At 49.0% G+C, this 26,971-nt stretch overlaps 2 protein-coding genes across 5 annotated transcripts; one reads left to right on the top strand and one right to left on the bottom strand.

Moving 5' to 3' along the window:
* Positions 1-35: 35 nt before the first annotated feature.
* Positions 36-7,452, top strand: RPS6KL1 (ribosomal protein S6 kinase like 1). Its single transcript, XM_062495219.1, has 10 exons — positions 36-273; positions 548-672; positions 1,508-1,600; positions 2,396-2,443; positions 3,201-3,333; positions 4,796-5,704; positions 6,515-6,604; positions 6,756-6,838; positions 7,120-7,215; positions 7,342-7,452. Exons 1-10 carry the CDS (start codon positions 36-38, stop codon positions 7,450-7,452), a joined length of 1,926 nt encoding a protein of 641 aa, XP_062351203.1.
* A 2,717-nt stretch (positions 7,453-10,169) lies between these two features.
* DLST (dihydrolipoamide S-succinyltransferase) lies at positions 10,170-26,520 on the bottom strand. Of its 4 annotated transcripts, XM_062495127.1 has the most exons (16): positions 26,428-26,520; positions 21,969-22,002; positions 20,608-20,656; positions 19,903-19,944; positions 19,492-19,547; positions 19,071-19,145; positions 18,630-18,685; positions 17,818-17,929; positions 17,167-17,322; positions 16,800-16,885; positions 16,030-16,127; positions 14,052-14,182; positions 13,416-13,489; positions 12,475-12,558; positions 11,777-11,944; positions 10,170-11,297 (listed from the first exon to the last, which is right to left on the bottom strand). In XM_062495127.1, the coding sequence occupies exons 1-16, from the start codon at positions 26,494-26,496 to the stop codon at positions 11,163-11,165; spliced, it is 1,425 nt and encodes a 474-aa protein (XP_062351111.1). In that variant the 5' UTR covers positions 26,497-26,520; the 3' UTR covers positions 10,170-11,162. The 4 variants fall into 4 exon arrangements, with proteins under 4 accessions (XP_062351111.1, XP_062351112.1, XP_062351113.1 ...); XM_062495128.1 differs by lacking the exon at positions 19,903-19,944; XM_062495129.1 differs by lacking the exons at positions 19,903-19,944; positions 26,428-26,520 and adding an exon at positions 22,103-22,129.
* Between the last annotated feature and the right edge of the window lie 451 nt (positions 26,521-26,971).

Genomic DNA, 26,971 nt, shown 5'->3' with positions numbered 1-26,971 from the left:
GCCGTCCCGGCGGCGCAGGGCGGCGGCGCGGGGCCATGAGCCGGGCGGAGGCCGAGCCCTGCTCCCGGGCGCTGGCCCAGGCCCGCGTCTACCTGGGGCAGCTGCGGGGCCGCGTGGTCCCGGCGGGGCCCGAGGGCGGCGGGCGCCGGGACTACCTGGTGGAGGCGGCGCGGCAGCTGCGGCTGGCGCTGGAGCGGGATGTCAGCGAGGACTACGAGGAGGCCTTCAACCACTACCAGAACGGCGTGGACGTGCTGCTCCGCGGCGTGCAGGGTGTGTGCGGCCTCCCGGGGGCAGCGGACCGGGGCATCCCTCCGGGGACGCCAGCCAGGGGACCAGGGCGTTCATATCGGGAGTCCAGTGAGGGGCCAAGGTATCCCTGCAGGGAGAATGACAAGGGGACGGGAAAATCCCCCTAGGGAGTGTGTTGAGGGCATCTGTTCAGGGAGTGCATCCGTGCCGGGAGAAGGGTGACGGGACTGGGTCTATGGGCAGTCGTCAGGGGCCGAGCCAGGCCCCTCACACCCATCCTTTGCACCGACCGCAGTTGACCCCAACAAGGAGCGAAGGGAGGCCGTGAAGCGGAAGATCACCCAGTACCTGCGGCGTGCCGAGGAAATCTTCAATTGCCACCTGCAGCGGGCGGCGGGCGGTGGCAACACCACGGCCACGGTGAGGGGCTGGCATGGAGCCGCACGGTGAGGTGGCAGCCGTTCTGTAACATGGGAAACGGGGCTGGGGGTGTGGATACGCAAATAAAGCAGTCCCAGTGGTCCTCCCTGTCTGCCTCTGCCAGATGCCACACTAAGATGGTGTAGAGAAAACGGCAGGCACATCAAGCTGCCGAGTGTCCTGGCCTGCCAGAGGCTGCAAGGGAGCTGGCAGCTCTTTGACCTGCCTGGATCGAGGATGCGAGGTGGGCCCAGGCTGCCTAGGGTGCTTCCACGACCCCACCCTCCAAAGTGTGTGTGTTTAGCTTGCTGCCACCAGAGTGGGTACGGACATTTTTGTGGAGACTGAAGCCACTGCAGGGAACCACCCTGTCAAATGTTAAAAATGTCCTCTTCCCATCTGTCATAGTTTCCATCTGTATGGAAACCAAAGACAATGGCTGCTTTATGGATTGTGGGAAAGAGGTGGTTAAAGAAGAGAGAAGGGAGTCAGGCAGGGCGAGGTCAGAGCCTAGTGGGGAGAAAGATAACTACCTTCCACACAGCTCCCCTTACTACTGAAACAGTCCAGGGCTAGCTTCAAATGTTGGTGTGATTTTTACCTCTGCTGCAAGTGCAATCTTTTTTTAAAAAATTTAGAAATCCAGGGGTTGGCCAAGAGAGTGGTCCAGCTGATGTTAGAAATTAATCATGGCCATATGAATGTTGTCCCTGCCTGTTGAACAGCTGGGCAGTATTGCTGCCTCTTCTGGAAAATTGCAGGGACTTTTTTTCACCCACTGTAATGGACAACAGCATTTCTAGGTCCTACATCCTCTTCTCTTGTCACCTTGCAGGGTTACAGCAGCCTGCGCTTCCGGCCAATCAGGACCCTGAGCTCAGCAGTGGAGAACCTGAGACGGTGTAAAGTTGTGGGAGTGATTGATAAGGTAATGCCTTGACCTGGAGATGGGGGGGGTGGGGGGGGGCAGGCTGGACCAAAGTGAGCATAAGCTGGAGGGTCCTAGCAGCTGGAATGGGGGTACCAGCCCTGAGCACATCCATCAAGCAATGTTGGGGTATCCACCCACACCATTCCCACCCAGAAAAATTCACAGGAGATGACTCAAAACCTCTTACGGACTTAATTGGGAAATCTGTTAATGTCCTCATTACTTTTGCTTACCAGATTTCCCAGATATTTGCAGGGAGTTTTATGCGTGTCATTCTTTCCCACATATAGAATTGTGCTTGATGCCCAGGTGCCATGATGGTGGACTCCTGTGGGTAATCTAGACTTCAGCAGAAGCTGAACTATCTCGATGAATAAACTAATTAGAAGTCCATTATCTTGGAGTGAAGATGCCAGGCTTACTGGATCCATACACAGATAGCACACTGCTCTCCACTGCTGTTCACACATCTCAGTTTATTAGGACTGATGCGATCCTCCTGTCCTGCTGAGGCCCAGGTTTGAGCCCAGAAAGAGCACTGCGAATCACTTCAGTGTCAGGAAAACTGGCATGGGAGCTGACTCTTTAACTGATTTCCTGCTTCTTGGCTTCATGGCTATCTCTTTGCCAGTAACCTGTGTTTTGTCTATCAAGACTAGGGGTCTGAGCCTCACAAAACTCTACCAGATGGGTGGGAGTTTGTTTCAGTTCCAGATTTGAGGCCCTTGGGTCATTTCTATAGGCTGTGTGTTGGGTCACCACTTCTGACCAGTACTGTGTATACTGTCCCAGGTGCAGATTGTCCAGGATCCAGCCACTGGTGAGACCTTTATACTCAAGGTGGGTGTTTTCAGTTTCATCTGCCTGCTTCTCCCTCTCAGGTAGGGGTCACCTTGTCCAAGCTGATGGCTGGGGCAGGTGAGGGGATAAAAAAATAGCAGCTCTCAGAGATTGGACAAATTTCAAATTTCATGGTTCAAAAATCTTCTTTTGGCTGCCTCAGCCATCCTCAGATGGGATCAGAAGGGAAGTGGTTCTCCTTGGTCATCCATTTCTCTGACTTGTAACACTTCAAGCCTGTATTAAACCGTGTCAGCCCCTAAAACAGGTTGTGAGATGTGCTCAGTCAAAGTCCTAGAGTATTTTTCAGTGCCCTGGGGACTAACAATGAAGTACTTCAGTATCTGGACAGGGAGGATCTGGCATGAGAGGGAGAAGCATCATTACCAGGGGAAGAGGAGAAAGGGTTAGGATGGCAGGTTCCTCCCTGAAGGGAGCAGGGTGGTTGCAGAGGAGTCACTGCTCTGGAGCAGCTGTGCCCTCTGGGTCCCACAGTGCAGATGGGGAGTGCCCTACCTTGGCAGAGCTTTGCAGAGAGCTGCCTTACCACAGCTGGGTGCTGGGGACTGACAGACTCCGAATGAGCCACAGGGTTGTGCAGATGGGGGAGCTCCATCATGGGTGACAGGGGAGCAGCCATGGGGCTTGGCAGAAGGCACACTCCCTTCTGGCTGGCCTCCAGCCCTGCCATGTGCTAGGCTGCACAGAGTCCAAGTCCCTACCATGCTGTACCACTCATCTACTTGTACCTCCTCAGAGCCTCCCCAAATCCCACGTTGAGACCCGTGAGCGACAGACCATCATCCCTCATGGGGTCCCTTTCATGGTGAAGCTGTTGTGCTACTATGTGAGTGAGGACTCCATCTTCCTCCATCTGGAGCATGTGCAGGGTGAGTGAGGACAGCCTTGCCTAACATCTGTGAAGCTTTCTGGTTGATTCCTAACTGTCCTTTCTTTAAAATCCAAAGTATGTTTCTCCTCCTGTTTTGGGACTGTTTTTTGTAGTGATAGTATAAGATGTCTTCTTCGTAGAAGGGTGGTGGGTACCAGGGCTTGGAGACTCGGTGGACAGAGATGCTCAGCTGTGAATTGCAGAGGTTTGATAAGAAAAGGCTGGGGATGTAACCTAGAAATGAGCCTATGGAGACCTACAAGGAGAAAAAGGTTTTGTGTGGGGGGGTGTGTTATATGGAAACCAGTCTTAGTCTTTAGAGAGATGAGCCACTGGGCCTCATGGGAGGGCATGGTCATGCCTTTGCATAATGAAGTTGATGTGATTCAGCATCTTGAAGAGAAAAACCTTGTCATTTTACTGTAAAAAATGGATTTTTACATCAAATCCAAATCATCAAACAAGCTTTAGCTTACAGGCCCAATGTTCTAAGATTTTCTTGCATTTTGAATTCCAGCATTTTACTGGTGTTGTCTGACCATAACAGGAACGTGATAGAGAAGGAAAATGAAGTGAGGTAGTTCACCTGAATGCTGTAGAACAAAACAATCTTCTGACAAGACCTTTATAAAACGTTTTGTTTTGTTACAAAATGTCACACAGGATTTTGAGATCATACCAAAGAGAGGAGATGGAAAACTATAGCATAATGGGCAGTGAGCATACTGGGGTTTGGATATGTCCAAGATATGTTGGGTACATCCAAGAGCATACTTGAGGTTGTTCCAGATCCTGGTGAAGATGCATGACAAGGTGGAGGATGAGCTTATTTACTCTCTGCTGGTTGAATGGATGTGTAGGGAGCAGCAGCTGGACAGCAGTAATGACAAATGGAGGCTGATGTGTGCTGGAGAGCAGGCTCAACTCCTCGAGCACTGCTATAGGATGAGTTTACAGAAAGAAGCCAGCACTGAATGTAGTGAGGCTAGGAAGCCTGGTAACATGCTGTGGACTCCAGGGTTGGCTGCTCTGGCTCATTGCTGACCCATGGCCTCATGCCATGCTGTGGGAGCTCTCTGGCATTTCTGTCACACAGGAAGGAAAGGCTTTCAGGGGAAAGTGGAGATTGGCAGTAGGATCAGGAGCATTTGTGAATATGTCTGTGACATGGAAGTGGCAGAGGTGGGATCAAGGAGACTGTGCAGAATGGGGAGAGGGCTGCTAAAGGAGGAGGGAATGGGACTTAGGTGTGCTAGCAAAGGTGTGGCATTGGGCATGGTGTGCTTGTAGTGCAGGGGTGTATTCTGCATGGGCTTGAGCCTTGGTGCTGGGGATGTTAATGATGTTCAGTCACAACCCCACTGTGTGGGCCTTGGCCTGGGCCTGAATGGGTGATGTTGACAGTGGGGGAACCAGGGATACTTTCTGCCTCATCACTTGTTCTCCTTTCTGCTTTCCAGGGGAGACACTGTGGTCTCACCTCCGCTCCAAGTACTGTGTCCAGCAGGACTGTGCTGATTCAAGCACCATTCAAGCCCTGAGGGACCATGGCACAGAGGATGGTGTGGGAAACTCCCAGGGAGGCAGCCAAGTATCCATCCTCCCTGTTTGGCGGGGCAGTGGTGTCCCAGGCTCTGTGAACTACCAAGTATTGGGAAACACTGATGCCTCACTCCCTCAGGAACAGTCCCCTGGTAACACAGACTCTGGCTCAGGGAACCACCGCCAGCTTCTCCTGGCTTCTGCTGGTGGCAGAAGGGCTGCACCTGGAGGACAGGATCTGAGTATGACACAGACCATGTCTGGTGTTGTGGACCATTTTCCAGCAGCGTCAACCACATCCCCTGGCCACCTTGCCAGCCAAGGCCTGGTTGTCTATCCATGGAATGATCTAACCAGCAGCACAGGCTGCATATCTGAGAGAACAGTCTCTCAACACAGCCCCAGGCTTCCCCAGGGCTTTGTCCCTCTACCAAAGACTGTGAGAGGGGGCCAGTCAGGGGCAGGGCAATTGCCAACTCAGAAAGTGTCTGAGGCCTCCCAGGCTCAGCCCCTCCTGACCACGGGTGAGAGGCGACTCCCTGCAGGAGTTGCCCTGTCCAGCTTTGGCAAACCCAGTGTGCCTGATCCAGCTGTGTGGGGGCCCTTGTGGGGAGCAAGTGTGACCTGTGGCCAGCTCAGCAAAGAGCCACCATCAGGACAATGCAGGGTTTTGTCTTCCCATGGGCACAACCAGAGAGCGTGGGCTGTAAAGGAAGAGCAGGTGCAGCTGTGGGCCGCAGAAATCCTCCTGGCCTTAGAGGGACTTCACCAGCAGGGTGTATTGTGCCGGGACCTCAACCCCAGGAACTTGCTGCTTGACACAGCTGGTAGGTAATGCCCCATGCTGCTGCCCCAAGGAAGGAAGAAATTGGTCTCTCAACTGGGAGACTGCTGCTTGCCCCATTTCCTGAAGATGTGGAATTTCTTGTGTTTGCTTTGGTCAAGGCTGGGAGTCTGGGAAGATTTGGTATTTCTGAAATTGGAAGTGCGATCTCACTTAAGTTTTCCAAGTAATTATTACAAGAGATGGCTCTGCAGCAGGAGAGTCAAGGGCCATAGTCACAGAAATGCATTGCCCCTGCTTCCATGTGGGGGTTGGCAGCCTGGGGAAGCTGAGACCAGCTGAGTTGTGCGTGAGGTTAGTGGCACTAGTTGGTTTAGTTTTCCCCTGCTTATAGTAACTGCCTGCTTGGGGGGGGGGGCAGGGTAACTGTTCTGGAGCCATCCCATCCGTCTGAGCCAAGGGTATTGCTGTTAGGCAAGTCCCTGCTCAGCTGGCAACATCTGGGACAAACTACAGATCACTTAAGAAAAGAAAAATGCAGAGAGTTTTGCAAGGAGAAAGCTAACCTTCTCCCCCCTTCCCTTTTAAAACCTACTTCTTTCTTCACCACAACCTGCACTGAGATCTATGAGCTTGGAACCCACCTAAGCAGCCTCACCTGTTGGGCACTGGGAGGCTAGTGGGGAGGTGTGTGGTGCCAGGGGATAGTCAGTGCCTCTGTGTTCAGGGCATAACAGGGGCCCAGTGCCCTGGCTGTTTCCAGTGGCAGGGATATGGCTTGGCTTCATGCTGTGATCAAAATCCCCAGTCTTGTCCTAACCTTCCTGCTTTTGACTCTGGTGCTACTCTGCAGGTCATGTCCGTCTCACCTTCTTTGGCCAATGGACAGAGGTGGAGCCCCAGTACTGTAGCCAGGCACGGGAAGAGCTATACAGTGCTCCAGGTAAGGGATGTGTCCCCTGACTTCTCCAGTTCTCTGCCCAGTGGCACCAATTGGAGAAAGGAGGCTTCTGCAGGCAGAGATGTGCCCAGCACAGTGTGGCTGCTGGTGCTCCCTGCCTCCAGCTCTAACCCCTCTCTGTCTATTTCTACAGAGGTGGGGGGGATCATGGAGCCCACTGAAGCAGCTGACTGCTGGAGCTTTGGGTCTCTCTTGTACGAGTTGCTGACAGGAGTGGTAAGAGGCTGAGGACCTGTGCGAGGAGGACTGGGGAGGAGGTTCAAAGGTTGCCTGCTGTGTAGGGCTGGGAGGGTGCCTTGCCCTGCTGGCACCTCCATTCTTGGCCAGGCTCCTTTAGACATGTGATTCCCAGTGCCTGTGCATGGTCTCTGGGTACTAAAGGCCCGGGCTTTTAAAAGTTGATGTATAGGGCTGGGGTTATGTGGCAATGAAGACTCAACAGGATGCTCTGACTCTTCTTGGTCCCTCTGCTTACCATCACCCTCTGCTTCCTGCAGCCACTCTCCCAAAACCATCCCTCAGGGATTCAGCCTCACACCCAGCTGCACCTGCCAGAGGGCCTCAGCCTGGCTGCTACATCGCTGCTCACTGAGGTGAGGGGCTTGGGTGGATGGGAGGGAGAATGGGACTAGAGGCTGGGAAAAGGCAGGGTCCAGCCTGGGTACCTTTTCCAATGTCCCCATCTCTCCATCCTCATGTCCTGTTGCTTTTCTCTGCAGCTCCTGCAGTACGATCCAAAACAGCGCTTGGGCTCTGGAGGAGGTGGCATAACAAAGCTGAAGTCTCATTCTTTCTTCAGCACAGTCCCATGGAACAAGTTGGTGGGCTAGGCAGGCTGTCCTTCCCCCAGGGAGCTGGGCCCTGGACTGCTTCCCTGGCACTTGTGACCCCGGGTGGCACTGGCAGCACTGCCTACTGGGGAAGGCTTGCCTCAAGGGCTGCCCTGAGGGGAGGTGCACGTGAGGTTTTGCAGCCTTACATGTCCTGTCTCTGCTTCTGGTTCATTGGCATCTCCAAAGAGGAGGTGTCAGGCTGGGCCAGGCTGTCTTCTCCAAGTCCTCCCTGGTGGGAAAACTAACCTGGGTGCCCACCTCCACGAAGTGGTGGTGTTCCTCTTCTTGGGGCATCCCTTCCTCAGCTCAGCATCCTGCCCTGGAACTCCCTCCCTGTGTTTTTTATCTCTGCTGCTACCACAGTGACCCCCCTGCTCTGTTACTTTTTGTGGCTTTCAAATGCAGCCCTGCTGGGCCCTGCTGGCTGGAGCCCAAGCCCAAGCTGCATGTGAGTGTGTATGTGCATCATCCCTGCTGTAGGGGTGAGACAAGAAGGAGTCCTCTGCTCTTTTCCCCCTTGCCCTCTGAAAAAAAATAAAACTACTCAGTATCACTTGGAGAAGTGTTCTTTTGTTTCTGAGCTGCATCAGCCAGGTGTAGGGCAAGCCTGCTGAGTGACAAAAAGCCCCAAATCTGTTTCTGAAACCTGCCATCAGCACCCTGCAGCCAAACCCCAGAAGGTGGCACTGACCTTCTTCCCTTGTGCTCCTGCCTGCCTCTCAGGTCTGCACAGCTGTATGGCTGCAGCTCAGATGTGGGAGAAATGCCTGGGCTTTCTTCCAGCCTTTTGTCATTGTTGTGTTATGGCTCCAGCCTTCCATGCCTGGGTGCTCCTTTCCAGTGGCAGCCTTTCCAGCCATGCTCTGAGTACAGTCATCCCTGGAAGACCACACAGGGAAGGTTTAAAGGGGTGAACTCAGAGCCAGCACATAGGGAAGGAGGCCAAGTGTACATGCATTCTGGATTAAAGAAAAAGCAGCACAAACACATGTGTCTACTGCCAGTCCAAGGCAGAGGCTGCTGTGCACAGTTGTGCAAGTCCAAGCCACAGACTGAAGAATGAACTCGCACTGGCAGTGGTGCAGTTCTGGCCCTCCTCTCCCAGCACCCCACACACTGCTCACTTATCTCCCATAATAAGGAATTACTGGTATCAGCAACACGCCTCTGTGGCTAGCTGGTTCCAGCTCCTTGCTCGCAGCAGTAAAGACACACTCCCAGGCAGCAGCAGGAGCACTCGTCCACCAGAGGGAAGCAGAGCTCTGGAGAAACTCATCTCCTACACCAGCAAAGGTATGGACACCTCAACTGCTGCGCAGAACCTGGACTGAGCAGGGAGCTGAGCAGGGTTCAGCCAATACAGAAAGCCAGAGAGCAGGAACAGTTGAGCCTGGGGCCCTTCCTCTCCATGGTAGCCCGCAGTGGCTGAACCCTCCAGCTGCAGCCTTGAACCCCTATCCAGCCTCCTAGTCCTGTGATTCAGGAGCAATTCAGGAGGAAGGCCCGTGTCCAAAGCCACAGCATGGCATCTTGCAACTCGGTGCCATGGGTATCACCCAAGTGAGTCAAAAGGAAATTTCAAGCACTACTCTCCTACAGCAAGCCTTGACAGGGCAGATTAAATAAAGCAGTTTGCTAGGCTGCATAATTTTAAGAGCTTGACTGTATATTTCCTTCCCGATTGGTTCAAAGGCCTCATTTATTGCAGCTCCAGAAAGAATAAAGGCTTCCCCAAGCTCATGTACAAAGTCAAGGTGGACCCGCTGTATCCTAAACCAGCACACAGGCTGAGTGCAAGCAGCATTTTTTAAGCAAAACATTCTCTTTCACTCAATTTATTTGTGCAAGCATTAGACTCTCTACCCTTTTGAGAACAGGGAAGGGCTTTTTCCTCTTTCCCTAACATACCTTAGCCAGGGCCAGGCAGAAAAGCTGACTCTGCACTCTTGTTTTTGTCCTTAGCTGCCAGGAACATGCAGGCACCAGTACTAGGAACTGCTCTCCCTTTCATCCACTTGGCAGCTGTGAGTGCAATAATTTTCTGTTAGAAGGGACTGCCCTCTTCACCTGTAGCTGGCAAGGGTAAACCATCTCTGAGGTTGATGTCAGAGCTGGGAAAACCCTGCCATGATCCAGTAACTATTTTGTACTGTCCCAACAAGGACAGCTTCTTGGGGAAACACCCAGCACCACAGAGAGCTTCTGCTGTTCCTTGTTCTTGCTTCCTTTCTCCCTCTTCAACTGCCTTTTCCATACTTTCATGAATTACAACTCTCCCGTTGCAGCAGTAAAAACCCAACTTCTGAAAAGCTTTATGAGCCTGTCCCAGAACTCCCACTTGGCCATCATGCCCTTTAGCCAACACTGGGAATTCCTCACCATCTGTAACAGTTCTGCTGCTACAAAAGGATGGCTTCCAGCCCTAAAAACCTCCTCTTTGCCAGGAAGAACCAATTCTTTGGCAGAGTTTGAGGACAGCAGTGTTTACAGGCAGAGAAGACTCAATTTAGTACCACCAGTGATGGGCTCAGCTCCCATTGCCTCTCTTCTCTCACCACCAGATAACAGGACTCTTGCACTACACTCGGGATGCTGCTGATGCCAGAGTCCTCGCCCCCTCAAATACACCCCACCTTGCAGTTGTTGCACAGTTTTATTTCATTTAAAATCCGCTGTGTTAAATATTTTTGTTACAAGTTCTGTGTAGGGGGTAAGAGTAATAGACTGCAGGCACTAGCAACCCCCTCACCCCTCAATTCATGTGTGCGCTATCAGATTAAGAACTGCCCCCCTCCCCCCAAAACCAGCACCTGTGGGCTGGGATATACATTACAATGAAAGGCCTGCCCCCCCCCAGCTGTGTCTGCTGGGAGCAGGCCAAGCCCCTGCACGCAGGAAGCTAGCAGTCAAATCCACCGCCAGTGAGCTGTGAGTCAAGGAGAGCTGCTTGGGGCTGGTTCTCACCCCCATGTTGGGCATGTAATGGTGAAAGGGTTGTCCCCAGGAACAGTGCTACCTCCACAGAGGTCACAGTGGGCTCTGCCCACCCTGACATGAACGTTCATGCCACAAGTGACTGGGCTGGTGAAAGACAATCTCTAAGGAAAAGTAGGGGAGCTGCTACCCCGTGTTACTGTCTGTGGAGGGAGTGTAACTAGGGCACTGCCAGAAGCATGACATGACACCTACCTCAAGCTCTGCTCTGACCAAAACTTTTCCTGCAAGTGGCCTTGGAGTCAGACCACCCTTGCAAGGCAGATGAGTGTGAAATATTTTCAAGCAAAACATGGACAGGACAGTAGCCTTTCCTCTCCTCTCCCTCCCAGGAACCTTAGTGCTAGGCAATAAAGCTGAACCTGCCATGGAAAGGCAGGGAAGGGTATCCTAGCACAGCAGCAGCAAGCAGTTTCCAGTGGTATAGGACAAGCTAGAGGTGAGAGTTCAGTGCTGAGAGGGAGAGGACGCCACACAGATGGCTCTGAAAAGGCAGTGCCATTCAGTGGTTTGCCCACTGCATCGTGAGATACTAAACCTTCATTAAACAAAACAGGAAAGGAGGTAGGAGCTGTCCCTGCAATTCCCTCTGGGACAGCTCCAATCACAGCGGAGGGAGAAAGACTGGAATGACCCCTGCCAGTTCCTGAATGCCCTGCATTGTCCCTGCTGGTGCTGCGGCCCTGGGTGGGTTGTGTGGGGGTGTGGCTGCCCTACAGGTCGAGCAGCAGCACGCGGGGATCCTCCACCGCTGCCTTGATCTTGCGCAGGAAGGTCACGGCCTCTCTGCCGTCGATGAGCCGGTGATCGTAGGTCAGTGCCACGTACATCATAGGCCGCACCTCGATCTGAGGAGTGACACTGGCATTAGTGAGATCAGCGCTCCTGCCTGCATGCTCTCCCACTGTGAATTCAGGGAAAACCTGCCTTTTTCCCTGGACCCTGAATCCTGGGTTCAGGTCCTCCTGGATGTGTCCTGCTTGGCAAAATTACCTACCCACCCACCCAGGCTGGGTCCATGCCACATACAAGATAACGTCCCTTCCTGGAACTGTTCTCCTATCACAATGGCTACAACCTTACAACCTCCTCCTTCCCACACCTAAGCAGATTACAACCAGTTTGCCCACTCACACAGGACAAAGTCCCCTGCACAGCTCAGGCAAGAACCAGGGCCAGCAAAGGAGCCCTATACCCATTAGTCTCTGCTCCTCCTTCACACTAAAGTGTGAAGTTTCAGAAGTGACACCAACCCCTTAGAAAAAGGTCCTCAGTCTACTGAGCCCTGTCCTTGGTTCACTAAAACCCCCTGTGCAGGTCCACCTACCTTGCCTCCTACAGCCACAGGCCTGTCAAAGATGGCATGCATGCCTAAGATGGCAGACTGCGGTGGGTTAATGATAGGTGTTCCAAAGAGTGACCCAAAAACCCCACCATTGCTGATTGTGAAAGTGCCGCCATCCATGTCTTCAATGGCCAGTTCATTCTTGCGTGCCTAGAAGCAAAAAAAAGGTCTTAGAAAGCCATACAGATCACAGAGAGCAAAGAACAATGGTGTGGACATCCAGTCTCTCCAGGAATAAATACTGATTGCAAGAGCTTTGCTTATTGATTTGTTTAGCTGAAGACCAGCACAAATTGCTTTAAAATGCATCCTGTCTTTAGAGTGAACATCTAGTGGCTTTGGGGAAGGATTCTCTCGCCTTTGCTTCCAACTCCTGCTTTTGCAGGAGACAGGCACAGGGACTTCTACCCCAGGGCAGTTCAGCCTTGGCCTCTAAAGACAAAGGTGAAGATACACCATGTCACAAATACATAGATTGCAGCCTTCTGGAAGTGCAACAAATAGTGCGGTCCTAGAAGGCAGAGGCACGGCCAACCAAGTAACTGGATCACTCCTCACAGCACAGCTCAATGTGTTAGAGGTCAGAGATGACGACACAGAGAGACCAAATCAATACCTGTCAAACCAGCATTTCCAATTCTGCCCATTCCTCCCAACCCTTTTCAGAAAACTTCCCTTACCTTTTCCCCCAGCTCGTAGATAGCACGCTCTATGTCAGCGAAATTCATGGTTTCTACATTCCTAACCACAGGGACCACCAGACCCTGGGGAGAAGCAAAATCCATGAATAGCAAATTCACTGCAGTGACACACAGACAGCTATCATGGGACAGGAACCTGGACACAGCCCCTGGGAGTTCCTGCTTCCCCCTCAGCCCACAGCAGCTGGTTGGCAGAGCTGCCTCACACAATGGCAGCCTGACAGGAAACCTGGCATGACACACATCAAGAGCTGACACCTTAAACTGAGCCATCATCTTTGCCTTTGTTAGCCTATCTCATAAAATTAACCAGTCTGTCTGGAGCCAGCTCCACATTGATAAATTCCCAGGTGAGGAATTGGGAGATTTCAGCTGGCACCTCTTTCTCTCACCTCTTTATGCTGGGCCTCCCCTAGACTTTGGGAGAAGGCACTGACAGAACTTCAGTCCCTGCCAAACCTCTGCTTCATAGCAGAACTCTCTAATCAAGAAGGTAATTCACTAATTCAACATCTGTTACTCCATCTCATACTCTCCCTGGACAGAAACATCTCTGTGGAACAGCACAGCGAAGTTAGCCAGAGGACAGGACATTCAAAGCTTTTACTGCCTAAGTCACGGATTCATGACAAGACAGGGTTTCCCTAACCTGGCCCTACTCAGTAACAACTGAGATCTATACTGACCCTGTTACCAGATCTCTTATTAAGATGAATCTAGTGGTAGAATATTCTTGGTACTCCATCTTCTCTCAAAACCTATCTCAGCAGTCCATAATGTATCAGGTGTCTCATTTATACAATCAGTCTTATCAGTTAATTTCTGCTGCAGCAGAGCACAAAGCTGAGCTGGCTCAAAGTATCAGATCATCCCATATGAAAGACTGCGGGAAGCATGGACCAAGCACCCAAGGTACCCACCCGGGGAGTTGCTACAGCGACACTGATGTCCACATAGTCCCTGTACACAATCTCTTTGGTCGTGTCATCAATCACTAGAAAGAGAAAAAACTTGTGTTACATGCGCAGAACCTAAGATCAAGGGTTTGACAGGCTAGAAAATCATAACAACTTGCTCATGTCTAGCTTAAACATAACTCCAGAGAAGAATGAGCCCTTTCTGTACCTGTGGACAAGGCACCAAGATAGACAGAATGAAAACAGTCCACACAGCTCAGTCCTCCTCAGTAATTCTCCCCTTGGTTATTCTGCTCTGCGTTTCAGCAAGTACCTCTGACACACCCAGGAACTGCACTGTGCCTACAGCAGCCACCTGCACCAACCAGCAGGCTCAGCCCTCTGCAAGCTGCATATGCATGACCCGAGCCCCACTCCTGGTCACCCCTTCCTAATCGAGTCACCCTTGGCAAGCTGTCCTCTACCTATGTAAGTGGCATTAGCAAAATCAGCTGCAGCATGAAGGACTGTCCCTGTTTTTCCTGTGTATTTGACTTGCTTCTCCAAGCTACTACTCCTGCCATGGACTTGGCCGTTTGCTTTCCCCCATTCTGCCATGCCCCCTAGACAAGCAAGTCACCAGCAAGGGTGCCCACTCACCTGCATTCACAACAGGCTGGTCCTGCAGAGCAAAGGCCGCAGCTTTCACAAAAGCTGACATGAAACCTAACTTCAGGTTGTGCTTTTTCAGAAAGGTATCCTTGTGTACAGCTCTCATCTCCCGGATGTTGCTGCAAAACACGTGATAACGCTGGTAACTGGGGAGTCCAAAAAAACACTGTTCCCTCACTCTGTAACAGATTTCAGTACTGGCCCCAAGGATGCAAATCTCCACCACCAAGTGGGAAACCTCCAGTCTGGTGCAAAACCTTTCATGAATGATATGAGCATGGCTCTAAGGTTCCTGCCAAAAGAACAAACAGAAACTGGTCCTGGACCACAAACTCCACAGCCAGGGTAAACCTGCAAGGCCCACACTGCCAAGCACAGAACCAAGATAGGGCATGGTGTATTTCCTGCTTAGGCCTGATGTTGCCACCTATTCTCTGGAGATGCCAGTGCTCATACCAGTGTGATACCACAGACAGGAAATGCAGGTGTGGCTGGGCTGACATAGAAAGGTGAAAAACCAGGAAATGCCAAAAGAAGTAAACATGCAGGAAATTAAATCAGTGATCAAAAGAAAAGATCTCAATCACTCTGCAAATTCAGCATCAGACAGCACACCACCACTTTTGTACCCAACTCTCTGGCTTTGGAAGTTGAATGAATATGAAAGGAATTTTCCCAGGCGCTATGGTAGTGGGTGTCAGTCTACCCACAGCTCTTGACTAGACAAATCACATTTTCCCACTGTTTCTATTAATCAAAATTGAGGCAATTTACAAAACATCAGCCAAGCTCCATCTATTCCAGTCTAACACCAGATGCTGTAGAATTGCACTGTTCATCCCTTCCCCCTTCAGAGACCTTGAGTCTTTGAAGAGACAGTTTCACCAAGGAGCAGGACTTTCCATGGTTTAAAGTGTTTGTTTTCCTGTGCCTAACCTTGTTTAGGGTTAGGATTACTGCCCAAAGACATTAGTGTCTCCCAAGACACAAGGACTGCAGCAATAAGGACGCAGCTTGCTATGGAACAGGCTCATTAAGGCCTCCTCCTTTCAGACACTGACCCCCGTGGGAAGCAGGAGGCCCCAGCACAGGTCTTCACAAATCAACTTCACAGTAATCAATCCAAACCACATTACCAGATGCAATGAGAGCCCCAGGCTGGTGTAAAGCGACACCTCAGTGAGCCTCTGAGAGGAGATAAAGCTGCAGCACTTCCCTCCAATCAAGACTATTTTCCCAGTCTTATTGTTCTGAGACCCAAATATTTACATGTTTTGTCTTAAGGAGTAGCATAGGATTTCACAAGGCAATTTGATTTGGGCACAATTTCCCCTTAATGCACTGTAACATAAGCTGCCCACCCTCCAAAGACATTAATGTGCTCAGTCCACACAAGCACTTGAGTCAGGAGCCCCCCTCCTGCTTGAAAGGATGGGGAAGGGTGCTGGTCTGTCTTTGGAAATCTATACTATCTAACAGCAAAGGCCTTAGGCCTAAGCAAAGCTCACCTGAAAGGCTGATGAGCCCTGGAGAACCAACTCACTGGAAGTTAAATACCTCCAAAAGCAGTAACCTGGTGGAGTGGTAGAAAGCAGATACTATATCTTGCTGTCTTCTAACAGCCACTGTATGCAAGTGATACTAGCCTCTTCTGGTCTTCTGCTCAACATTTACCAGTCTTCCACCAAAAAGCCCACAGAAGAGGAACCAGAGGAACCCCTATTACAAGTAGCAGGTGACTCCCAAGGAACGACAGGCCATTAGGGAACTATGTACCCCCTCATATCACAACACCAACATGGTCTTGAAGAAGCTGCGCAGACTGTGGTACACACCTAAGAGAAAGGTCCCAAAAGACATGCTGCCAGTCTCTCCAAGGAAAACCTGCAAGGTTTTGACTGCTGTTTAAAGATGACTGCCTTCACCTGTTTCTATTCACAAAGGGAAAAAGAGGTTTACTCCTCACCTCATATCGATCTCATTGAAAGTGGTTAGCATGGCACAAGTATTCTGAGCCTCTTTCAGGCGCTGTGCAATACGCTGACGCATCCTATTCATTTTCACCTGTAAATTAAAAAGGTATAAGCAGAAGCTGCCTCAAGCTCACCCAAGGGCAAAATGCACAAGAAACCCAAAAGGCCCTTCTCTTGACATCTGACTGACTAGATGTCTAGGGCCAAGGTTTTCACTCTAGGTCAAGAGCACAATGGCCTGAGGAATTTATTTCACTGCTCAGCTCAACACAATTCCCCTGAAAAGCAGTGCTGTAATGCATCACAGTATAGCTACTTCTGACCTCTGCATTCTTCCTCAAGACCTCCAAGTATGCATAGCTTTCCATGTGGCTAACGTGAGAAGAGCAAGACTGCTAAGAAAGCAGGTTGCTCAACCATGCTCTCTTAAGAATGTGCAAGGCAGTTTCAGCAGCCTCAACCATTTGTTGAGGGCTTGTGGACAAACCAAGCAGATCACACTGAGTCCTTCTGTCCTTAGTCAGCAGAGGTCAAGACAAGACTTTTACCTAGAAAAGACCCATGCCAGATTGGTCCAGGCTCTTCCTCCATGCTACTCGTAAGAGGTTCCCTCATGTAGAGAATTTTCTCACCTGTCACAGCTCTACTGAGCTGGGTGTGTGCAAGTGGATATGGACACATCCAGAAAGCTCAAGGCTTATGGCAGAACAGATTATCACCTAGCCACAGAAGTACTGGTAAGGTCCCTGTTCTCACAGCTTACCCTATGCTCTGATCTGGCACCTTTGGTGGGCACTGCCTCCCCAGGAGGGGCTGCCACTGGGACTGCAGCCGGCTTCACAGCAGACACTGAGGGTAAAAAACACATCAGTCAAAAACAGAAGCTAGGTAGAAAAAGCCCTGAGGCAGAAAGTACATTTGAACTCCTTGCTCAAAAAACACAGTAAGGAAGCAGCCTTGAATTAGGCTGAGAAGGTTCCAGGCATAGCTGAGCAATCCAGTCTGCAGCATGCAGAGCAATACTGTGGGAGGCTTTCACCATAAATGCCTCTATTTGCTGTCTTTAACCTTATACACTCTCCCCCAAAGAAGAGAGACTCAAGAACAGAAACAAATGGCTGTTGCCTCACCTGGTTTGCTGTCAATGGGCTGAGTTGACACAGGTGGCACTGGTGGCATTGTAGTGGGAATTGGTGCTGCAGCAGGGGGAGGAGCAGGCGCAGCTACAGGTTCAGGGGCTGCAGGAGGAGGAGGGGCTGCTGCTGGTTTAGCCTTGGCAGGAGCAGCTGAAAGACAAGGAAGAACCATGGTTAAGGGCACCAGCATCCACTGGCAGAGATCTGTGAATCCAAGGAACCTAACAAAAGTTAAACCTCAGGCAGAGTGCCTTTATATTCTCAGCACTACTGAGCTGACAGAAGTCACCATAAGAGAAAGCCATTGTGGAAGTGTTTTAATCATGAACACACTTGACCTTCTCACTGGAGGACACTGCATGCTACAGAGAAGAGGACACAGAAGGGAGTTAGGAGAATTCTCAACTAGTTATAGCTAAGAACTCAGTCTCCTCCACAAGAAACAAAAGAGAAGATCCCCCTCAGAAGGACTAAAATGATGCTTTTCTAATGGACAACAGAATAGAATATTTTCTTCCAGTTAAAGAGGCAGATGGAGGAATTATTTAACCTCTGTCGCTATCTTCTAAATGCTTTGCTTTCATCTTCAGAAAAAAAAATGGTAGAAACACAAAGGCCTATGCAAATTATACATGACTGATTTACCTCCAGTTTTCCTGAGTTTGAAAAGAGGTGTCCCCCCTTCCACTTTGCCACCATCGGGTACCAGAAGGGCTTCAATCACACCAGCTGCTGGAGCTGGAACTTGCACTGATGTCTGAAAAACAAAGAAAATCAGTGAAATTCTCCCAAACATTGGTTGGAGAACAAGTGTCCAAGAGAAGATGCCAAAATGTGCACATTCACATTGTCATTTGGCACAGACAGCAGCTACGTCTCACACTATTTGCACCAGTTTTTCACACCTTCCACCAAGATTTTGTGTCAACAATTAGCAGCTTTAGGAGATGTTGGCAGTGTAACATACAGACTGATCTCCAGGGTACAGTCAAGAACTGATCCGCTGCCAGCATCTTCCTGACAGCAAAGCTGAAAACAAAGCTTGGCAGAGAATTCAGCAAGAACTTCAGCAGGGCTTAACAGTTCTTTCAGGGGTGGATAAACTTAAAGCCTAAATTTAAAACAACCTGAGCACAACCTATGGCTTGCCAATTTATCTTTTGTTTAAATACAAACAAGTTTCAAAACTCAAAGCACTCAAATTGGAAGGAGGAGTAGAATTACAGCTCCAATAAACATCAACACCATGATGATTAATCAAATGGATGAGTAAGGGTTATCAAGAATTCTCACTTAAGGCACAGCAAGTTTTCAAACTAGATGAGAAATGCTTTTCTCCATGAAGAGAGAGGAGACACAGTCAGGGCCCTGCAGGCTCTAAGAGCCCTTAGCAGGAGAGAAGCCATACAGGGTACCTGCCACAGAACTAGAAAAAGTTTTGGTCCAGAAACTCCTACCTTGTCTGTTTCAATCTCACACACCACTTCATCTTCCGCCACTGTGTCTCCAACAGCTGAATGACAGATATGAAGACCACTGTGAGGACGGAGGTGTGCTCCGGCCTCCCCTCTTTACCCACAGCAGTTTCCCACACTAACCCGTAACTTTTTCACCCCAGTTCTCCACAACTTCTAAAGAAAACACTAGTTCAAGCAATCTGCTGCACAGAGTATGATTCCAGCTTAGACATCTCCCTTTATCCAACACTACCTCTGACAGAGGTGATGAGGCAGTAACTGCAATCTTTACCCCTTAGGAGAGATGCAATTAAATGCCTCATTTGTCACAGACTGAAAGGCACAGAGCAGGATGTCAGCCAGTGAACTGTAATGCATCCCCAAGGTGTCCAACACAGCAGTAACAGCAATGAGAATTTCAGGGAAGAAGCAATTGCTTACCTTTCTCCCACCTGACATCTCCTTCTGTGACTGACTCTGCAAAGGCTGGTGTGTTCACTGTAACCACCTCATCCCCTGTGAGAGAGACAAACAGACTTGACTACATTCAGAGCTAAAAAATTATGGCATTGCTTCATTCTTGCCATCACAACTCTGCTAAGGGGGGTAGGCTATCAGACATCATTTACTCTCCTTCTCCTTGCTTCAACACTGATCCACATTTAAACACCAGAGAAATTCACATTTGACTGAAAGCCACATTGTGACATGAATACCAGACAAAATCTTTAGGGCCCCGTGGATATAAAACCTGAGTCATCTATGCAGGCAGGACAGCAGTAAGCCTTGACCAAGGATGGAAGGTAGCTGTTGGCAGGACAGCAAGAGGCAGCATCACACTAATTCCTGACTTTTTACTTACTATGTACCGCAGTGGTTCTGAAGTAGCGGACAGTGAAGACGCTGGAGCTATTTACTCTGTAGAAGGAAAGAAAAGTATGAACACAGAAGAACATTCCTCTGCAGGCTGCCAGCACCAAGCTCAAGTACAGAATTTACATTTGCTTAACTGATGTGAAAAGCTGCTTGGCTGTTCTGATGCATTTGATCCAAAGGACACATACTTACTGTTCAGGCCGCAACAATCCAGTAAGAAAGGAAATATTACATCCTACCATCATTAGTGCTCTCAAAAATTAATGAGAACTGACACATATGGAATTTTAATTTAGACAGACAACCCAACAGAACCCTTGTGGTTTAAACACTGATTAAAGGGCGACCTGGCCAGCCCACACAACGCCCAAGACCAATGCAGCAACAATTTTTTTACCTCCAGATTAGGACTGTCATCTCTACAGAAGTTTCTAGATTGCTCCAAAAAAAAAAAAAAAAAAAAAAAAAAAAAAAGAAAAGCACCATAAATTGCCTATGGCAACACAAAACCAAAAACCAGCTATTTCCCTCCACCATGTTTCTCCACAGGGAGCTGGCAATCCTGAGCATTCCAAAGGACTACTTTTATATCTACTGACACATTTGGAAAACTGAAACAAACATGTTTAGCATTTCCTCTAGCACAGGCTGCTTTGTACAAACAGACCAGTATTTCAGGCTTTTATGCATGTACACTTATGGTTTTTCCCCAAATGCATTTTTCTAAGACCATCTCAGTAATGAAAATCCTCACATATGAACAGCAGCTCTGTGACTGATCCCACTACTCCTGAAAGAAAATCTACCAGGAGACTATCATAGAGCAAACAACATGTCTAGTCAGATAATCAATGAGTAGAAATCCATTTATCACTGGTTTCCTCGTTCCTGTCCCATCCCTGTCTCAGTATCTGGTTGCAGACAAAGCTTTTCAGTTCTCAACCTGCAAAACCTAGACTTTGTTAGGGCTAGCTCCATGTTCCTATGATGCACACAAGGATTTCATGACAGCCAACCATATTCTGTTTCTCAGACCTCAAATCTTATCATGGCTAGAGTAGCTCCAGTATCCCCACATGACAGTTTTCCTGTCGATACTTACACAAGCTTCCTGCTGTTTGTATAAGCCAGTCCTTGGCTCCCAGATACACCTGTGAATGAGAAAGGAGTTAGCCACAGCAATATTATCCAGCTGTCCAGTCCTCAAGTTTCCCTACCAGATAAAAGAAGGCAGAGAACACTACTGCCCACCCTCAAAGAAGTTTGGGACCAAATGGGGAATATATCCAGGCAGAGACACCTCAGTGCCATCAAACCTGCCCAGAGCTTGCCAAGAACAGCGGTCTTGCCTTCATCTAGATTTATACAGATGGGAAAAACAGTTATAGCTTGACAACAAAGCTAATAAGGATAACTTTGAAAAGGGCAAACAAAGCAGCAGCTACCCTGCTCAGAGCAAAATCAGGAAAGAGCTATGAGGAACCACCTCCAGGACTGCTGAGTTATCCACACCCATACGAAGGGTAGGAGTAAGGTATCAGCCCTGTAAGAGGTATCCCCACAAAGCCTTACAGTTGCATAGACAGCTAAGGAAGAAAAAAAGGACTGAAAAGAGGGTGTAGAGCAGAGTAATGAGCCACCATCATCCTTCTATGCCCACTCCCTGCCCAGAGAAATTATTTTTCAAAACTTGCAACAGGGAAATACTTGCACAGCTTCCCAGTTTCACATACCCCACTGTCCCCTTCTGACACTGCTCATATGCCCTGACACTGCAATTTTTATCATGAACTGAACTCCTGTCCTTTGCCTCTTACAGGGCACTGGGCAGTTTTCCAGACTGATCTTAAAGAGAGTCAGCATAGTAACTGGAGAACATAATTATCTCAATTACACAATGCCAGAGGGAACAACCATTCCCCTACTTGATATTTTTAAAAAGCAACACAATTTATACACCATCCTCTACCAAAGAGTTGGTATTGGAACTCTAGAGACCAAAAAAGCAGAGTTAACTGGTTTGTCAAAGTAGAATCAGAAGTGAGTGAAGTAATGCTATATGAACACAGTATAGCAAGAAAAAACAAAGCTCTAAGGAAAAATAGTTTAAGCACCGAAGTGGAGTTCACGGGCACACTAGATTTGACAGGTCACTTAATATTCATGCCTAGTTTTTCAAAGGAGTTTATTAGAGAGCTGGGGTTCTGCAACAGCATGTGCTTCAAGCACTGCAGTGTTTGAAATACACTGTGCTGCTGCTGTGAAATCTTCGCCAGAGCCAAATGGATCAGGCAGCATGTACTTCAGGCAAGGGAGGCACTCCCATGGAAACTTAGCTCATTCCACTGCTTCTTCACTACGTGACTGGCAGAAATAAACCTCAATCAGACCTATTACCAACCTCCATCATCAGCTCTGTTCTCTTCTAGGTAGTCTGAAATGAAATAAAAGTGTAAGACTCACCAGACAGAGGGCATCTTGCCAGAGTACAGTTCCCCTGTCAGAGAGAAGAGGATACATCAGTAATGAAAGAAGACAAACCCACCCCAGAAGGGCTTTGGTTTTTCCCTGAGATCTGAATCAGACACAGGACCCACTGTTCCCACGTTCCAGTCTGCAGGCATGCCACTTTCCCACAGTGTGCTAAGACCAAGAGAGCACCTATGCCCTTCTCTATCCTTTGTCTCCTCCCAGGGTGTTTTTTGATGCAGTGATGTTAAATTGGATGCTTTCATTTTCCAGCTCTGCTCCAGAAGTTTTGACCTTCTCATGCACACCTTACTCTTTAAGAAGGAACAGATTTCCAATAAAATTTGCTATGAATGAGAAGGTAAAGGGTAGCTACTGGATATGATGAAAAAACATCCCATGATGTTTACTCCTACAGTCATGAACGCAGTATCTAAGGTTTTAAGAGACTTTTTCCTAAAGCTATGGAGCCTTTGAACTCCAGAAGGCCAGAATTCCTCTCAATGGGAAAATTTCTACTGCTGTCAGTTAGCCAGGAATTCCACATTCTTTGATGCTTCACTTATACCTGTGTAATCATTGACTGCACTCCGAGCTCAGTACAACAGCGCTCAAAAGTAAAAGACATTTTAAAATATTCTAGTTACTTCCCCTACTGTTATTACATATTTCTCTCACATCAAACCTGCAGGACTGGAGAAGATAAGAGCTCTTTAAAAGCAATAGTAAAACAGCACTGTAACCACAACTGAAATGCACTTGACTGGCTTAGAACAACTGCAACTCAAGAGCTCAAAGCAGCTACCAAAGCCCTTATCCAGCAGCTAAGGTAAAAGTCAGATTTCCTTCACACCTTCAGCATCTGAAGTGAAGTTTGCATACAAGCCCTGACTTCAGCTTCAGCAAAGCAAGCAGGATGGGATATAACTGACCTTAAATATAAAAATAAATTGAGGAGCTGTGTGGCAAGACAACACAGAGACCAAGCACCAACAATATACTTAAACTTGGCACACCATCTACAGGATTGAGTGCCGCAGCATACAGATATATATCCAATGAATACCTTGTATCAAAACTACTAACAGGCCTGGAATCAAGCCCTTGGTGGTTTAATTATCCAAGCTTATAAATGGATTTCCTTGTTGGATATTAACAGAGTCAACTCAATGATCAATGGCCAATTCAACAGGGTTATGATTAGCTGTGCCAAGGATGCAGGCAGCAAGTCTGACTTACTGCTAAGCTCCAGCATAACACCATGCAGCTACCCTGTTTGCCAGTTCACTGCAGCGATCAACGATCCTGAACCAACAGTCCTGCAAAACCAGCTTCTGGTAGGGCCTGCTGGAGCCCCTGCCCCAAGCCTGGCTGGATAAGGGAAAGCAGGAAGCACTGTGTAGACTTTGTAGAGTCATCCTGAATGCTACAATGCCTAATCTTGGTGCAGCACTGGCCCCTGCTAATTCAGATCTGGTTTGTGTAGAGTCAGCTCTAAACCAGGATCAGTAAGACAAACTCCAACTGAACTTCACTGGGTCAGCTGTCTAGAGCACCACAATCCTCAGCACTCTGTATTGATGATATTTTTCCCACTTTCTGTAGTGTCCCCGATAGTATGGAGTCAATCACAAATTGAATATCATGCAACCTGACTTCCCCTCTATCCATTAATGTTTCCCTGGGTGCTTTATTTTAAAAAGTGGTTAAATGCTTTCCTAGCATGACAGACAATAAATTGTTAAGAAAGGAAAAGCCTCAGACTGAAGCAAACCAGCCAATTTTATTTGCTCAGGACCAGTTTACTGTGGAGTTAAAACAAAAAGGAAAGTTTAGAAGGCCTGTCCTATAATAAATCACTGCAAGAAAACACATCTGCAGCTCTCTTCCACCAGTGGTATCAAATCTGTGTTCTACAACTGCAGCAAAATTAAGGAAAAAAATGGTGTTGCTCTCCCCTTTGTCTTTTAGGTTAGGAAGTTAGGGAAAGAGCTTAATGTGAGGAGAAAGCCACTAATAAAAGATACTGTGATTTCTCTGGCTTACATTCTGCAGAATTGCTGTATGCCTATCTCTTAACTACAGTACCTCAGAGATAAACATGCAGCTTCAGGAGACACTGGACAGGGCTGCTTCCTGCTCCCTTTTTTCCCTGAAGGAATCATTCTGATTGCAGCTGTTCCTGGATCACTTGGCTAAATCTGCCCTCTGCCTTCTATTGGAGTTTTTTCAGTGAGAATAAAAAAATATTTCGGTTTTGCTACCTGGTATTAGCACTTCGGGTCACTTTAAAATGACAGCCTTCACTTGGGGAAAGAAGCCTTGGTCTAATTAACCAGTGACTCATGTACCGAGTGATTAATATTTCCCTCTTGTTTCACATGACTTCTCAGAATTGTTTTTACAACTGTTATTAGGTCAAAGTGATCCTGGCATGCACCATCCCAGGCCACACCTTTCAAGGAGATATCACCTTCCAGCAGGTCACCACACACCAAAATAAAGCATGGAACAGCCTATACACCAACACTGAGGGACCAGTTCAGGTAAGGAATCTGATGAACTTGACAGTGCAGCTCGTTTCAAAGGAGGCAAACCAGAGGGCCAGTGCTGTGCAGCTCCAACTAACAGGCAAAGCAGCAACTGGTTCTCCAGCCATGGCTTCTTGAGAGCAAAGCAGCTGCTGCTTTGACAAGGATGAGCACAAACCACTGCTACACACGAAACCCCCACTGCACGGCTTTCATGGGTACCAAAACAAGTACAGATAGCATGGGAGGGCAGATGCCAAGACGGGATGGAGATAACAATGCTGAGTTGTGAACGATACTATTACTAAGACAACAGGCTCAGAACTACTCCAGCATGAGGGGAGGATCAAACAGGGAAAAAAAAATTCTTTACGAACTTCTGCCCAGATGAACAGGATTTGATTCTCAAAGCATTTTACACAGCTCCTGATCAAACCAATCTTTTCCAGACCAGCTCTTCTCTGGACGTTTTCACATATCCTTCAACATCTGCCTGCCCTGACTCTTAGGTGCCACAGGCTATTGATGCATATTCAGGGTTTCTACTTGATATGAGTTCAGGACATTTTCTTCTTTTACAGACAGTCAAAACCTAGTCAACCCTTCCTCACTGACTCCACTCTGCTCCAATTCAATCCTCCACTTCTGAATTTTGTACATGTCTATTGTTCTCACTTCTGCCATCAGAGGCTTGCAAAGTTCGGGAATTTACTGCTTTCTCTCCAAAAAGCCTGTATTACATCATAATAAAAATTTACTTCCCATATCGCTGCTCAAATGCAAATAAAACCACTATTAGAACTTTTCCAGTACATCTAACAGATTAACTAGCATTCAGCCTAAAATCTCCTGATTTTCAGACTAGTTTTGTACAAGGTTTGAATACTTCATCTGACTTGTCCCTATTCTTTAGAACTACATAGCATCACTGAGAGCTGACAAAGTGTAAATATTGCTAAAATGCCACTTTAATACACTTGTTTAAACTGCATTATAATCAATTTGTCTCTACATATATGTATAACAAACTGTAACTGTAGAGTTACTTGTAAGTTGTTCATAATGCAGTTTTACATGTATACACACACATTTATAAACACAAACGTGTCATTACATTTCAACTGGTTGTCAACACATGCTTGCCTACATTTACAGGATGTCTAAAATCATGTCTCATGCTCAAAGGCTCCAGCTGGTCAATGGAAGACAAGTGAACTTTCTTATCCTAGATGAGAAAAGTAGGTACGCATATATATGTGTGTGCACATGATGCTCTGTGTGTTTGCTGCTTAAATGGAAGATGTGTGCAGCAGTCACTGAATGACGGGACCCAGCTGGCCAAGGGCAGCTTCAGGGTTAAGTAGCTATTGGGCTGTCAGCCCACGCTGCAGACAGCAGAGGTTACCGCCGTTTGCAGCGGTTCAATGACTGCCCAGAAAACCGAGCACAGAATTTAAACAACAAACCGCACACCGGTTTGTTGCCGTTCCTGCTCCGGGCGTACCCCGACCGGGGGGGGTCTCTGCCGGCGTACGCCGGCGGCTGCCAACAGCGAGGGCCCCAAATGCTACAGCCAGTGGCAGGCGGGGACGGCGGAGCCCGAGAGCGGCGGCGCTCGGAAGCCCTTCCCGCCGGTCAGCTCTGCCCGGTACCGCTGCGCCGCCGCCCTTCCCGCCGGGCCGGGCCGGGCGGCAGCGGCACCCGCTGGGAAGGGGCAGCGCCGCGCTCACCGCGGCCCCTGCTGGGGGGCAGCCTGGCCAGCCCTTCCTATGCCCGGCCCTGACGTGTCCCCGGGGCGGCGGTGCCGAGCGCCAGGCAGCAGGGGACGCGTCCCGGTGCCCTTGGCGCCGCCGACCTCGCCCGCCCAGCCGCCGCCCTCCCTCGCTACCCCGCTCCCCGCGGCCGGTGCCCGCGGGCCGTACCTGTCGGAGGGCGCGCAGCGAGCGGCCCAGCGCGCGGCCGAGGCAGCGGGACCGCCACAGCGGCACCATCGCGGCGGCGGCGGCGGCGGCGGCGGGAGGGGCCGCAGGGCGGACACCGGAACCAGGCCCGGCGCGAGGCGGAAGCGCGCGGGACCGAACCAACCTCCCCAAAACGAGGGGAGCAACCGCGGCGAGACCATCGCGAGCGGGGGGCGGAGGCCGGGCGGGGGGCGAGGGTCCACTCACAAGATTGCTATTATTACCAAATATGTGATTATCTATATATAATAATAATTTCTATATGCTATATTAAATATTAGTATTTATGGATCACATACCTATAAAATATCTATTACATATGTTTATATAAACACTTGCATATGTGTATATAGACGTTATTGTATGTAACAGTATATGTATTGTAACGTGTAATAAATAACCCTATGCATTACGAAGAGTGCCGTTTCGTGACGCTCTTCTCTGAAGCAGCTCTGGGTTGCTGCAGGGCAGCTGTACCTGTGGTTTTCCAGCTCACCTTGGCAAA

The sequence above is a fragment of the Cinclus cinclus genome, chromosome 6 (assembly GCF_963662255.1).
Source record: "Cinclus cinclus chromosome 6, bCinCin1.1, whole genome shotgun sequence".
Taxonomy (NCBI): domain Eukaryota; kingdom Metazoa; phylum Chordata; class Aves; order Passeriformes; family Cinclidae; genus Cinclus; species Cinclus cinclus.
The sequence above is the reverse complement of the archived record's forward strand: the minus strand, read 5'-3'. Positions and strand labels throughout refer to the sequence as shown.

What these genes read in the sequence shown, in the direction of transcription:
- DLST (XM_062495127.1), bottom strand. Translation starts at nt 26,496, where the DNA reads ATGGTGCCGCTGTGGCGGTCCCGCTGCCTCGGCCGCGCGCTGGGCCGC. An exon ending in ATGACAGTCCTAATCTGGAG is followed by an intron (nt 19,548 to 19,902) that starts GTAAAAAAATTG and finishes TTCCTTCTACAG; the next exon opens with AGTAAATAGCTCCAGCGTCT. An exon ending in GTGAGATTGAAACAGACAAG is followed by an intron (nt 17,930 to 18,629) that starts GTAGGAGTTTCT and finishes TTTGTTTTTCAG; the next exon opens with ACATCAGTGCAAGTTCCAGC.
- RPS6KL1 (XM_062495219.1), top strand. Translation starts at nt 36, where the DNA reads ATGAGCCGGGCGGAGGCCGAGCCCTGCTCCCGGGCGCTGGCCCAGGCC. An exon ending in GTGGCAACACCACGGCCACG is followed by an intron (nt 673 to 1,507) that starts GTGAGGGGCTGG and finishes GTCACCTTGCAG; the next exon opens with GGTTACAGCAGCCTGCGCTT. An exon ending in CCATCTGGAGCATGTGCAGG is followed by an intron (nt 3,334 to 4,795) that starts GTGAGTGAGGAC and finishes TCTGCTTTCCAG; the next exon opens with GGGAGACACTGTGGTCTCAC.